General features: G+C 43.0%; 2 protein-coding genes across 6 annotated transcripts in view; one reads left to right on the top strand and one right to left on the bottom strand.

Moving 5' to 3' along the window:
- ZBED4 (zinc finger BED-type containing 4) overlaps positions 1 to 5,805 on the bottom strand; it is a 27,768-nt gene extending 21,963 nt beyond the window's left edge. For 3 of the 5 annotated variants that reach the window (XM_090136630.1, XM_090136626.1, XM_090136644.1), the window contains exon 1: positions 5,014 to 5,175. The gene's annotated coding sequence lies outside the window, so the exon portion shown is untranslated. Of the gene's footprint in view, positions 1 to 965; positions 4,438 to 5,013; positions 5,176 to 5,722 lie in introns of those variants that run through there. The other 2 variants (XM_090136648.1, XM_090136637.1) reach the window with 2 other exon arrangements.
- LOC149919433 (uncharacterized) lies at positions 5,197 to 15,257 on the top strand. Its single transcript, XM_090136677.1, has 3 exons — positions 5,197 to 7,941; positions 10,958 to 11,053; positions 14,301 to 15,257. The coding sequence occupies exon 1, from the start codon at positions 5,272 to 5,274 to the stop codon at positions 5,662 to 5,664; it is 393 nt and encodes a 130-aa protein (XP_089992803.1). The 5' UTR covers positions 5,197 to 5,271; the 3' UTR covers positions 5,665 to 7,941; positions 10,958 to 11,053; positions 14,301 to 15,257.

Below are 15,257 nucleotides of genomic sequence, written 5' to 3'. Positions count from 1 at the left end.
TCCGCTTAGGAGTGACAATATGACATTTTACTCTCCAAACGAAGCCAATGCAACAAACTCACTTCTCACCACAGTAGTCTGCACTACATTACAACAGCTCAAGGGAGTCTGTCGATACCTTTTAATGCACTACAGGATTCACCTGGAAGCTTTTGCTTCCCTTCCTGAGCCAAATGCATTGCTTACACGCTGCACCTAGCATGGTTATTAACCAACATGTAGTAACATAGGATAAGTACAAGATTATCATTCCCCAAATACAAGAAAGAAATGATTACAAGCAGAGTATATTAAGTCAAAATTTTGGCAAGGCACAAAAAAAAAAAAGCAAAATGGTCCATCACAGGACACATTTCTCTAGCCCACTGACCATGAAGACACAAGCTTCACAGTGCAGAGTCCCTGCATGTTTCATTGCCCTGATACATAAAAAACAAAACAAAAGCCACCAGAACACCAGCAAGGTATCTTTTGCAATCTCAGAAAATCCAGTACACATTGTCTACTCCAAATCTGAATGCAAATTAATAATTAAATAAGAATTTTAAAAAGCTGAATTCTGTAGTGCTTAATGGATGAGACGTCATCCTCTTATGAAGATTCAGACCAAGCACCAACAGGGAAGCATCTTTCCCAGCAATCAGTGCTTACTTTCCCTTACAATCAGTGCTTCGCATTAGACTTTGAATCAATTGTGTATAAATACATGTATTTTTTGAGAATCCCCTTTTGAGAAGGGAAAATCCTAGTTGCATGCTTACCATGCATTAGCAGATGTATTACATGAAAGGTTTTTTACTGATATTTGCACTTAAAAATAAATCCATACTCTTTGTTCAGCAAGTAAGAACATCTCCCAAGCTCTGTGCCTGCTAACTTGACTGCTGAGACCTTCGGCTGTCCTTTCTACAAGGTGACATTTACGTGCACAAAGTGGAAAGTGTCAGTGAGGTGAGCAGACCCACCCCATTCCCATGGCTCCTGGCTCCTTAGGGAGCTCTGAGAGATGCGGATTCAGGTCCTGGGGCAGGGAGAGGAAGCAAACCTGGCTCTCCCACATTCCTTGCAATTCCAGAGCCATCAGACTACAGGCAAGAGAGGGTATGAATGCACCATCTTCACCCTTCCTGGTGTCTAAGAAAAAAAACAAAACAAACAGTGACTTCCATTCTCATTCATTCATTAATGATGACTACAAAACAGTTTCAGGCTGGGCCAAACATTTAATTCAAATCAAGGTGATGTTTGGGTTCTCCTGATCGTTTCTCTTAGTGAAAATAACAAAGAAAAAAAAGTCACTTTAAATGCATCTGATCTTCTTTTCTTTAGAGGCAAAAACAAATTCAGGAAAGCACATACAGAAGAAAATCAGAGCAACTGAATAGAAACGACTCCACTGCATGGAGGAAAGAATACACCTGTGGGACAGAAGTGACCACAAACTAGCAAACAGGACATGGAAAAATCAGAGATCCAGACAGTTTTCAAACAGCCATAAAAATGAGGTAGTAACTCTTCAGTGAATGATAGTTCAACCCTACATGTCATTACAAAGCAAACTGGGAGGGGGAAGAGGACAGAGATAGGGAGCAGTAATGGCCAAACAAAGCTCACCACGTTTAAATTTTCTATGCCAACATCTGCTGAAAATTAATATTACACAAGTTATAGAGAAGGCTAATAGAGAAGGCTAATATCGCTCTCTCCAATGTGCGGTCAGTATAAAAAAAAAAAAAAAAAAAAAAAGTCATTTGTTCTGAATGATTATACTCGAACACAAACAAGGCCCTTAAGAATCAAGGTCTTCCCCACTGTTATTTTAACAGACTATCACATTACACTCTGTCTCATCACAAAAAAAAAAAAACAGCAAACAAAACTCTGCTACCACGTTTAAAATATTTATCACAATGTAATTCTGGATAGCAGTTTCTACACTTTGAAAAAAAAATAATAAAAGTTTCAATTCTTCTTGTGTGTACTTTACACTCCACATTTCACATAAAAGCTATCTTCAGGTTATGGGAATGACTCCATTTTTTCAATAATTGGTTAAAATTAAACAATCTCACAGTTCAGAACTGTTGGCAGTTATTGATGATGCCTGCAGCAAATACAGAGCAAGTAGCCAGAGCTGAACAGAAAACAATGTCCACTTGCCAGATGCAAGAGAACACCTTTTTGTGAAGCCCATTTGAAAAATGTATGCTAAAACACACACACACACACACACACACACACACAGAAAAACCTATGCAAATCACATTCATTTATGCTGATATTAATAAAAATACCCAAACTATCCATATTTAAGAAAAAAAAAAATGGTCAAACTTGATGATGAATTATACATTATGAACACTATGGCCCACACTCTGCAAAACCCCATCTAAACTATGAATAAGAGTGCTTTCTGTCTGAAAGTAAACTAATGTGCATGTGTAATCTCACCTGTCTGCATAAAGGAGATTATTTTAATTGCACATTACACAGCAAGCCCATCATGCTCATTTGGAAGTTAAGAACTTGTGCAAATTAAAAGCAAGCTTCAGAAACCAGGACTTAGAAAATCTCCTCTGATGGAGACTCCATGGCAGAGTGGTAAAACACAGCAAAGCTTTGGGAGATGACCCAACACACCCATGTTAATTCTTGATTTAAACTTTCTCAGAGCCACAAAGAAATCTCACAGAATTTACCATGGTCAGGGTTGTGGAAAATTAGAATAAAACAGCTTCCAAGAAAAAGGATAGGAAAACAAGAGATATGGCACACTCAAAGGCCACATAAAGCAGCAGCTATTCTTAATGACTCAGGATATTGTCAGGACTTCCTCTGTAACACCTTGCTCTTAAGAATCACTGATAGATAGGATGGCATCATTTACTCCATGTAATGCATGAAGCCTAAGACAGAGACAATTTCAAATAAACACCTGTGGAGTTCAGTTGCTCCCTTACTTCCAAATGATAAGCCTTGGTGATATACCACACACACTTAGCCCCCTTCTGCACTCCACCACAATCCCACACCACGAGTCCTTCTGCAAACACAATGCTTGCTCAGAATGTCTGCAATCAGTGCAGTCTCAATTAAGAAGAGTCGAAACAGCCAAACAGAAGCAGAGGCTGCACACAGTGGGTACCAGGAGCACAGCACTGCCCCTAAGCTCAGCCAATACCTGCTCAGCCCTCCACCGCTGCAGGCTGACTTCCACCTTGTCAGTGAAACATGTAACAATTGTGCTTCATACAGTGTATCAGCAAACAAGTTACAGTCATCAAAAAGCACAAATGCTTAGGGAACACACTTCTCTGAGAGGTTCAGTCGAGCTATTTCATTTACTTTTGTTTTCCTTATTCTCTATCAATTTTTTAACTCCGGAGAACTTCTACACTATCAATCCCTCAGTGCTTGTTAGGAAGATGCAGACAGCTAAGTCTGAAAGGACAGAGACATCCACGCACAAGAGCATGCTGTACCTCAAGTCCCAGTCCATCCTGTCCCCAGCAGACAATACCTGCATTTCCAGGAGTCCACTAAAGAACTCCCGCTGCTTTTGCTAGCAATGTATTCTTTTTTTCCCTCAAATCAAATTTCACAGCACATAATAATCAGAAAGCCCCCACTCAGTACCTGTATGAGCTTTCCAACAGCAGCCTGGTGTCCTGGGGACAGTCAATGACTCGGGGGCTCTGCTGCCCCCAGCACGCACTCCACAGACACCATCCTGAAGGTACCTGGCTTGTTTTAAGGAAGATACCAAATTCTTGAAAAACCCTGTATAGGAAAATAACCGTGTTCCCTCTCTTAAGAAGCAAAACTCACAAGAGCATGATGGGCCATATGGAAAGCAGTGCTTATGGACAGCCTGAGAAGCATACTTGTGTTATGGGGGCTCAGAAGCCTGTCTCTGCTTAGGTTGACAGTTGCAGTGTGACAGCTCATGCTGAATTTCTGACATCTCCCAGACATACCTCCGAAACACGGCATAACAGTCTCAGACACAGAGCACCGAGGAAGAACAGGGAGAGCCAAACACTGCTGAACTTCACAGTAATGTACTGAGCATCACTAAAGCAAAACGGGTTCTCTGAATGCTGTGACTTTCCTAGCTTTAAGAAACTCTTCCACACTTATAGCAGAGTGCATGTGCAGCACAGGGAGCACACGACACCCTCCAAACTCCGTGAGCACTGCAATACAGCCGGCAGCTGCTGTCAACGCTGCTTCGGCGCAGACCTGGAAGTTACAGAAGACATCTTTAAGCGAAACCACGGCGTCCGAAGTGAGAACGAGAAGAGCGAGCGTAGAAGTTGAGCCGCGCACTTTCTCCACGCGTACCAACAGCGGCTCTGCCTAAGGAGGACGGGGCTGGGAGCCCCGCACGGCGCAGGAAGAGATGCGCTGCTTACGCCGCGGCTGAGGTCACCTCCCCCGTCCCCTCGCGTACCGGAGAAACGCTTTCAGGACCACCCGGCCCCTCCGCGCAGCCCGGGCCCCACGGCCATCTGGGACGGGGCCGACGGCGGCCACATGGTCCCGGCGCCTCCCATCCCCACCGGGGCCCGGCTCCCGGGGCCTCCCGCAGGGAGGGCCAGGTGGGAGGGGTGCCGGCCGACCCGGCAGGCCCGCACAAAGCCCGACGGCTCCGCGGGGACCCCGGGTTGGGCGGGGGGGCGGCACGGCCCTGCGGCTCCCCGGGGAGCGGCGCCCCCCTCCGCAGCCCGGCCCGCCGGAGCCCCCTCCCAGGGCCCCGCAGACAATGGAGCCCGCACCGCCGGCCTACTCCCCGCTTCCTGCCCGCCGCACGCCCCCCGCCCGCCCCGCCGCCGCCGTCCCGCGGGCGCTCCCGAGCGGGACGGGGCGCTATCGGGCCCGGGGCGCGGGGCCGCGGCCCGCAGGCACCGGCGCCGCGGAGGCAGAGAGCGGGCGGCGGCGGCGGGCGGCGGGGCGGGGAGAGCCGGAGCGCCCTGCCCGGCCCCTTCCCGGTGCCGGAACGGGGCCACTCACCTCCCCGGGCGGCCGCCGCAGGGAAAGCCGGAGGTCGCCGCTGCCGCCGCCGCCCGGCCGGGCCCGAAGGAGTTAAAAGGAAGGGCCGGGCGGGCCCGTCCCATTCATTAGCTGGGCGCTTTGTCTCCAGCCGCCGCCGCCGCCGCCGCGGCGCTGAGCAGGCTGCCCCGGCTCGGCCGCCACAGGGCGCGCTGCGCAGGCGCCGGGCGCGGGGGGCGGCCCCGCAACCGTCGAGCGGCGGCACGCACGACGCACAACATGTCATCCGCCGGGCCGCAAAATGGCCGCCCCCGGGGCCGCGGCGGGCGACTGCGCCATCCGGATTCGGGCGGCGGGACGCGGCCTTCTCCTTTGGGTCCCGGGGGGCGGCCGTGGTCTGTAAGGCTGGCTCGGGGTCGGGGCCGGCCGGGGGCTGCCGGGGCTGCGGCTCGTCCCAGCTCCCGGCTGAGGCGGCCGGTGCTTCGCAGCGCGCTCGGCGGTGGCCGCAGTGGGACTCGGACCCGCTGCAGGCCCGGCCGGGTGGGCGGCTCCGGTCCGCAGCACGTCGAGCGGGTGGGCGCCGCCGACTTGAGCGGCGTTCTCTCCCGTATCGGGGGATTCGATGGCTGTTGTGTGTGTTTGCTTTTTAAGATCCGCGTGTTTGTGGTCTAATAGCCTTCACGCATTTGGCTCTGCGTAGCCGTGTGTAGCTCTGCCTGCTGCCCGCTACCTGCTTTAGGGCGCCTCACGACGTTTGGATGGGATCGCCTCCGTAGCACAGGGAGAGCTGCTCCGGGTCAGGGCTGTGCGCTGCGTCGGTTCCAGCTGGGCAGCGGTACTCTGCGTGCTTGCCATCTGGGCGTTCTCCTGGTTAACGCCCTGCCGCTGCCCTCCTGCCCGAGAACTGCTTAGGCCGCGAGGGCATTGGGTGAGCTGTGCTTCTCTGTCAGGGTGGGAGCGATGTGCGGTGATGTGGCTGTTCTCTAACGCGTGTTATTCAATAGAGACAAATGAAGATGTGATGTGGTGAAGCTTGAGCATTTGTTGTCGAATTCCTTGTGGCAGTCGTAGATGGCTACTGCTTTGACTTCAGCGTCTTGATTGCAATACAGGCAGGAGAAAAGCAGTAGTAACAGTAATGGTGAGATGCTGCTCTTTAAAATTAAATTAAGATAGTGCTTAGAGAAAGAAGCTACTTTGCAGCCAGTGCGTTTATGCAAATGCATGTTTCTTGATCTGAGCTGTCTTTATCAATTAGCTAATTTTTTTTTTTTTAATTGAACAAATGTAGTCAGAAATGTTTTATTGGGCATAAATCAATATCTGGAGGAAAACAAAAACCAGCAGATCAGCTGATCCCTTTTCCATTTGGAATAATGGAGCTCTAGAACATATTTTCTATACCACTGTATGTGCTGTACTTCTATAGTATTTGTATCTAAAGGATGATTCTGGTAAACAAAGAAAATGAGCTGTTGCAGTTGATGCTTCCTTTGGAGGTCTCTTGCAGAGTCTTTTTCATTGGTGCTGCTCAGACTTGCAACAAAGTAAGTATTAAGAGTGCGTGGTAACAGCCCTTCATTCCGTGTTCATTCCACTCATAACTGACAGCATGTTTTTACCAGTACAGTTGAACTGCTAATATAGAATATCGAGGCCAAAGTGATTTAAGGCAAAGTTACTCTGACTTGCCTCCTTTTCCATGTTACAACAATGCATCGATATGGCAACAGCTGTCTAAGCACAGAATTTTGTCTTGGCCAGATTGATCAGATGGACTCAATGAAAGACATGGGAACTTAGCTAAAAATATTCTTATTAGTGGTGTGTTAACTGATAATGTGGTGATTATTTAGCATGCAATATTAAGAAATAGAAATACGTTTTGTTAAACACCTCTTAATGAAATGAAACTGTAGCAACATTGAATTATACTTGGAATTTTGTAGTTACTCTCAGTGTGCCATGGAAGGCATATGAATGTGACAGCTTTATTTTATTTTTGTAATGGCTTTAACTTTCAAGAGTTTACAATTTATAGTTGAAGAATAAAAATGCACAGTAAACTTAGAAAGGCAGGAAACCCCTGTTGTGCTCTTTCCTCTACTTCCATCAGCATTTTTCTGAACCTCTCCATTTTTTCATACAACCTATTATGAAAATATCAGTAGGAGGTCATGAAAGTTGATAATTTCTCTAAACCCTGAGTTGCCGATAACCAGTCAGTGTGTAGATGTATATCATATATTGTCTGGGTGAAATGGATGCAACTTTTCTCTGTTTTACAAAAATATACTGGAAGTTTAACAAAAGTCAGTCTCAACAGTGTGAGTAAACTGGGACTAGAGAAATTCTTCACAAGCTATAAATTAATGTGAAGAGTAAAACAAAGAGGTGATGGTGATCTGATGACATGACTGCAAGGAAAGAAAGCGACTGCAGTTCCTGGGGCGAGCTCCAGACTGCCGGCTTGTGGTGGGTGTTGCAGCAGTGCTGAAGTGCTAGTCTAAGGCTGCACATTCTCCATAAAGCATTCAGTCAGTTGTAAATATGCAGGGGGGAAAAAAAAAGGGTAATATATTAACAAGGTGGATATTATAGAAGTCTGTGCAAGGCCTCTTGACAGTAAGTAACTAAAATTCTTATTTAATCTCAGAATATTTTCCCACCTCTATTTTAAAAATTTTTCTGTTTCGGGTATTGTGAATAAATGTCTTTATTTGCACTTTTATCTTAACCCAACATGAATTAAAAGTGATCTGATATTAAATGAATATCTGAAATTCATTTCTCAGTCCGTGGAGTAAACTGCAGAATACCTAGCTCCCTGTTGTGTTTTGTGGAATGCCGTAAATCAAAGAGCATGCTCCCAAAGAAGTTATGTGGATTCTCCAGAGGATGGGTGTTACAGGTTCAGAAAACAAGGAAATGTCACCGTAGTAACCATAAGTAAGTAACTGTCATTGTTGATACAAGGGAAGCCATAATAAAAGCCTAAAATTATTTGGCAACTACATGACAGCTTAATGTCCTCTTCTATTGTGACAGAACACGAATATTCCTTAAACGTATTTTTTTTGTTCTCTGTCAGTATCCTGTTAGAAGTTATGAGACGATTGTAGAGGTTCAGTTGCTGCAAACAGAGCTTTGTGTTCTGTGGTCCCAGAATCTCTCCAGCCACTGAGCTACTCTTGAGTTTTTCATCTGTGGTAGTATTGATAACATTGATAGTGCAATGATAAATTGATGTCTGCCTGAATTTGTTTACTACTGGAGACATTTTACCAATATGCCAGCACAACGTTATGCCAGTATTGGGAGCAATAACCATTTTGCTGCTGTTACCTTGTTTCAGCAGAATTGATCTCTAAAATTGCTCTGATAAGTTTATTTAATATCCACATCACACAAGCCTTTAATTTCATCATAAACAACTTATATATCAGTAATGCATTTTCTGTATGAAATCGTTAAGACAAAAACCATATTAAATCATAGTTCTTCACACATTTGAGCACAAATAATTGCTGCCTCTTGTATGCACTGAGATAATATATTAAATAAAACAATCTTTTAAAAATTTTTTTTGCTTGTATAGACTACATCCTCTTCTAGGACTCCGCGTAGTCAGTGGTGACTCAAAATCAAAACCTGAAGATAAAGATCAGTAGTACTAAATTCAGAAGTCCAATTTAGTATCACAGGGGTATGGTTTCTAAGAACACTTAACATAAGAGAGTGCTTATATATGTAGCATACATACTCCATAAACTTCAGCGGGCACTTGGCTATACTTATCATATCCAAGCTGTCAAGCTGGATGATCAGGAAAGAAAGAGTGAACAATTACACAGTGGTTGTGTGCAACTTTAAGCAATATGCACTGTCAAAACCATGATGCCTTTGTGCTTTCCTGTTAATTACCTAATTTGTTATAAATCTCTGTATCATCTTGGATTAATGGCACATCAGCAATGTAAGTATGTAATTTTGGCAAGGAGTTGTACATATGACATAATGTTCAGAGGACTTATTTGTGCTTGGCCTTTATGTGGGGTGAGGATGATGCTGGAATGTATCCGTCAGGAATACTGGAATACTGCAGTTGAAGATCCTACTTTTGTGGCATGGGTTTTTGGTTTTGTGTCGTGTGGTTGGTGTTTTTTTTTTTTTTTTTTTTTTTGCATCTTAAGATTCTCTCTTATATGAAGCCATACTATATAGTGATTTGTATATATGTGATTTTGGAAGATATCTGTGAATAATAGAGAGATGCATCGGGCACTGGCCAAGGTAGCCAGGTCTGAGACAAGGCAAAGAAAACCTGCTCAATACTGCTTGTTATCTGATACATGCAAGTATCAGATTTCTCTGAACACAGCATATCTATCTTTTGATTCTTTTTTTTTTTTCTGAAGCAATGAGCTACATCTGGTTTTCTTGTTTGTGTTTGCATGTATGTCATGTATTGAGTCCTGACTGACTTTTTTCATTTCATTTTTTCTTCCCTGGATTTTGATGTTGCCTTGCTTTGTAGCCCTTCCCCACGTAAGTTAGAAGACAGGGCATTTATTCTGAATGAGCCCATCTATTTTGGGATTAGTTCAGCAGTAAATGACTAGGGATTCTCACAGCAAGGCTTCCTCCACTGCATATCATCTTAATCATCTGCAGATCAGGTCTGTCTTCCAGAATGAATGAGGAAAAGGTAGTAAACTAATTAAGACTGGATTTGTCTCATTTCTGATTGAATTTTAATTTAATTATATAAGAGCTGAAGTATTAACTCAGTATTAACACTGAATTCTTTCTTGGCAGTGTACCTTTGTGAGTGACCTAACTTTGAAGAGTGCTCAAAATTTGTGCTTTGTTACATGTTAAGAGTTTTGATACTGATAGCAAGAAATTAGAAATAAAGTAACTCTAAGAGATTTATTAAATTAAGTTTCTGAGTTATCAAACTTGATGAAGGCAGCGAGCAAGATTTCTTTCTTTCTTTGAATAAAGGCTGAATCCAGGATACAGGAAAGGAACAGGGAGTAGAAAAGGGTAGTGAGAAACTAAGAATATGTGTGTAGTCATACTGTTTACATGGTCTGTGCTTGCTTAAATCTATTCAATTCATGATAAATGAAAAATCTTCCAAAACCCAAACCTGATGAGGAGAACAAGCATCAAAAATGATGATTGGTTTGGGAAATACATTGTGTCAAGTCTTCGTTTGCAGAGTACTCTTTTTCTTTCCTTCTCTGTGGCTGCTTTTTGATATACATTTGCATAAACTGCTCATCTGGTTGTGGAGTGAGGTAGTTCAGGGAGCTAAAGAGAAAATCCTTCATCTGTTTATGAAGGATTATTAGGATGGCAGTTACCATTTGGCAAGGATAGTTTCCCAAAAAGACTTTTGCAGGTAAAACTACTTTACAGAATATACTGAAGGTGCCAAACATTAAATGCCAGGAGTTGAATAATTAATGCTGAAGAGATGATGACGAGAGATGGGGTAATATTATTTCCTTGTATATGGTTCAGTCTACTCTTTTGTAAATAACAGTATCGTTATACATGAGTGCAAAGAATTTTGCTCAAGGGGTTGGGATTTCTTTGTGTTTTTTAATAATCAGCTTTAAAAAGCAACATTCATATTTTCTTCTCCCTGATCTGCTTCTCAATCTTACCTCAAAACAATCCTGAAATTTCAGCAATGCGGTTGATGCAAGTTCTATGGTTATCTGTCCTGATTCACAAAGGATGCATGTGTTGTATCCTATTCCTTAAACACATTGCTGTTCTGCTGTTTAGACAGCCTACAGATAGGCAATCGGGTAAGCCCTGTGCTTTTGGTGCAGCATTTTGTGAAAATAGAAATTACTCTGATTTATTTTTTCTGAAGTGTATCATATATAAGCTTTAACATATATCTTAATTCTGTTTTGTTTTGTTTTGTTTTTCCCCATCTTTGCAGTGTCTGCAGGAGTGAATTCAAGCCCCATCTTCCTTCCATCATACGAATGTTATGAGCACATTTTGCAGAGATCTGTATAACTGCAAAATCTCAAAGGTATGTGGTGTTAAAGGAGTCAAGACAGCAGAAGGATAAAGAAGGAAGAAAGTAGGTTTCCCTGTCAATTCTGCCTCTCCAAGAACTGTTTAACATATTGTTCTGGTTGCAAGTGACAGGCTACAAACCTCTTCTTGCTGTAGGTGACTCCAAGCTGTAGTTCATCCAAATGCTTAAATGGAAATAAGGTAAGGGCCTTTGCATAGCAGCTGTGCAGCCTAACGACCACTCTGTCAAATGGTCTTTAAGTATTATCTATAGATAACATTCCACAGGACTGCTTAACAGATGCAAGTTACAGAGCTATTAGCAAGCAGTGATGTAGCTTGAGTTCTGGTGGAGCTCAGCTGATAAAAGGGCTCAGTCCTTATCAGTACCTTAATAGGCACTGAGAGAGAGTGCAGTCTTTTTGAAACGCATTTCAGAGAAGGCTGTTGTTTTGGATCACCTTGAACTATTCTGGAGAAATAAAGGGTCACCTTATCAATTTTATAAAGAACCACCTTCTTTTCAAGGAAGGGAAGGATGATGCATATAGAATGTAGTTAGCCGGAAGAAACAAAAAAAATAAAACTTGTGTTTCTGTAGAAGTTAGTGAATGTAGATGAACACCTGTATTATTTCATTTTAACCCTTTGTCAAAACATGTCCAGAGGAATTAAAAGGAAAAGGCATGCTGCTTCTTAGCCAAAGAACAAAGAAGATATTCACTAATCCTCTAGTGCTAAGAAAGCTCAAGACTTTTCTTCCATTTTCAAAGCTAAAAAGGTTCATGCTTATTTTGGAATTGTCAACTAGGGCTTTTGACCGTAAATCCCACTCAATCTTGTACAAAACAGAAATAAGTCTTTCTGCCAAAGTATTGATGTTATCTAGTGGATGGATCAGTAATACATAGGGTACATAGATTTGTCCTTCAGTTAAGTAGTTCCCAAGGCTCAGCTAACAGAGATGCAAGGAAACTATACCACTTCATAGACTGAGGGCAAATATGGGTTTATCAGCTTGTTGCTGTAATGTGTTGAGCACAGTAGGGTTGAGCATCCTATCCACAGTGCATGCTATCCTGGCTTCTAAGCTTTGGGAACAACCTTTCTTTTGAGAACAGCTGGCCCTGCACAGTCATGTTCCTTGAGTAATTTGTCAGTGCCACAACTGATGAGGTAAGTGAAATGGAAAGGGATGTCCCTGCAGGATGTGAGGAACCATAGTAACGTTGTATATTACTAGACAGTATTCCAAGGAGAATATTAATTATGTATTGGTGAGTGTGAAGAAGTAAACCACGTAGTGGGGAAGCCAGGCTTTGGAAACTTTATATGGATCGTTCAGTTTGCAGAATTATTCAGACTGTTGCAAGTGTTAGAAAGGTTAGGCAGAATTGTCATAATAAGATGAAGACCCACAGATGTATGTTATGGCAGTCCAAAACCTATATTCCAAGATTCTTGCAGGTTCTAAAGAATGTGTGGAGTGCGATCTGGCTCTTTTCATTTTAGCAGCCCGCTGTTCATACAGGGAAGGGAGTATAGAGTTGAGTTCCATCCAGTGAATAGTACCACTGCCAAAATTTAAGTGCAGCAGCAAACCTTGAATTGGTCTCTTTTAATCTGGAACAAAGATGTTACTCTGCAGGTGATATACTTAAGCTGTGTAGCTACGTCTACAGAACTTGATTCTGCAAGGGAAGAGGATGCCAAAGCAGATGAACAGCCTTTATGTTTATGTGATTCTTTCATCTTGAAATATTTCTCTTGAGAATTTGTTAACTAGCACAGGTGAAAGCTGGTAAGCAGGAGATATCCCATCTGTAGAGATCTTTCTCGCAGAGTGAGTCAGCAGTGACAACTTGAATTAAAACCTGATGCTGTCAAGCAGGGGTGTGAAGATTGAGATGGAGTGGGATCAAAACCACGCACTAACTGAGCTAGTGCCAAAAAAAAAAAAACAAACCCAAAACTGTGAGGGTCTTGCTGCCCTCTGCACTTTTTCTTTTTGCTTAAAATTATGTGGCAGCCCGTTAGAGTTGTTTCCTCCTTTTCCAAAAATGGAATGAGTACTATTTTGAGGCACTACATCTCACTAGTGAGATGAAGCAGGCAAGGAAACAAATCTTTGAGGTTATAGAAGTGTGTGCTCAGGTCTTGTCAAATATACCATATAATACCATGCATTGTTGCATTTTGAAAGAATATTAATCTACTGGTATTTAACATTGGAGATCCTGATCTGGTAGGCTGCAACGTCAGTGAGAGGTGGTTCATGTCAGGCCTGTTAGGATCTTTGTGCTGTTGCTGTGAAGCAGTGTATCAAGGTTATGTGCATTCCGTGTCAGAGCCTAGATTGTCTATAGGAGAAGACCTCATACCTCACTCATTCCTGAGGATAATTGGGGGTATCAAGAGCAGTGATGAACCCTGCCTGTGAGTTATTACTTTGAAGTGGAGTTATCATCTTCAGCACAAGCACCAGGAAATGAAGCTCAGCAGTCTTTTGAAACTCTGCAGAGAATCTAAGGATTCTGAAGGCCTTTCTGTATTATGCTAAAGTAAATTATAAGACTCTCATTTCAGATCTGTTAGGAGATTGGGTCCTGGCACTGTAACACATCATTCTGATCGATTCAAACTGTGGTATAACTCCTTGGTCAATAGGTCATGGGAATCAATGATACCGCCTCTGTAATGAAATGATTTTGGAAGTGCCGCTTCCTGGTTTTATCAGCATGAAGTTTCAGACATGACACATTATGGTTACCAAACATGTCCTATGTACAGGGCAGGGAGAGCTGGAAGATGAATCTCAAAGTCACATGAATAGAATACTGGAGAATAAAGCATAAGATCAGACAGCAAAAAGATAGTTAAATGGAACAAATACATATATGGAACACTGTCTTATTGAAAGGATGTGCAGCTATGGAATGCTGTAATATACCTGGCAGAAAAAAGAAACTGGAGGAGTGCCAGACTGACTTGTGCATCAGACATGGGAAGAGTGTGGATGCCATCAGGCTCTGTGGAAAGCTTGTCTCCAGTTGTAAAGCATTTGTACAGCTGCAGGACAGATACACATGGATTATCACTTAACAGATGGAAAAAAAAAAACACGTTTTCTATCATAGATGGAGTTTTATTATACTTATTATTAGCTTCTTGACAGTATTTATCATTTCTAGTCATTTTTACAACTATATTGTGCACTAACGTATACGATTTAGAGCGCTGCTTTCTATTTACTATTGCAGGCTGAATTCCAGTGCAACTTCATTCATTTCAACTGATCTGCTGTAAAATTTCTGAGACTGATGGTATGCATGGTCATGTAAGTGATAAAACCAGAGAGCAATTCCTTAAAAGCAGTACACAAACAACCAGATGACCTATACAGTTTATCCAATCTGTTGTGTTTTTTTTTTTAATTCAGAAATTGAAATTGCTGGGTCAGTTTGATCCTTAAAATTTTATCTAGTTTGAGTGCAACACTCAAATGTTGTGTGTTGTAAGCTCCTGCTTAGCTAGAGATCAGCCCAGTGGATGGTGCCTGATGCATGAGTTGGAAGCTACTGATGTGATGCTGCCTGTTGCAAACAATTTCCTGAAATAAGTGACTTAAGCTCTCTGGACCTTGATTGACTATCCACAACTAGGTAATGATAGGTGTATCTATTTCTGATCTTCTAGGCAAAAATTTACTGTTGGAGTGACTGCTGCTGGGGGCAGGCAAACAGCAGTGGTAGAAATAGGGTGAGAAAGAGTTGGGAGGTTGTTCTGAAGAAGGCATTCAGTGATGGTTGCTAGAGAGGGGCAGCAAAGACCATACCCATTCTTTGCTGCTTACCTTCCTACTGCACATAGGACCTGTTTTGTGAAACAAGTGCTAGTCCTAGCCTGGCTGGCTCAAAAGGGGTTCTTTGAGTGTGTGGGTGCAGCTGTCCTGCGGACACCCACAGCAAAATCCTTCACGTCTCCAATAGGGCTATAATATCTTTCCTAAAAATGATACATAATAACAAAGGGCAGCCTTTGCAGGGAGAGCTACAGCTGACACAACTGTGCTCGGCCAAAACGTGAGGTTGTTATCGTTACCCAAAAGCGCAAGTATGACCCAGAGACCCCGGGAAAGCAAACTGAAACGAATTTTCTAAGCTCCAGCTTGAACTTTGCCCAAAGAAATAATAAATACCGATTACTCGTAGCTCAGA

The sequence above is a fragment of the Phasianus colchicus genome, chromosome 1, assembly GCF_987193195.1.
Source record: "Phasianus colchicus chromosome 1, bPhaCol1.hap1.1, whole genome shotgun sequence".
NCBI classification, from domain to species: Eukaryota; Metazoa; Chordata; class Aves; order Galliformes; family Phasianidae; genus Phasianus; species Phasianus colchicus.
This window is presented reverse-complemented; position numbering and strand designations above follow the sequence as displayed.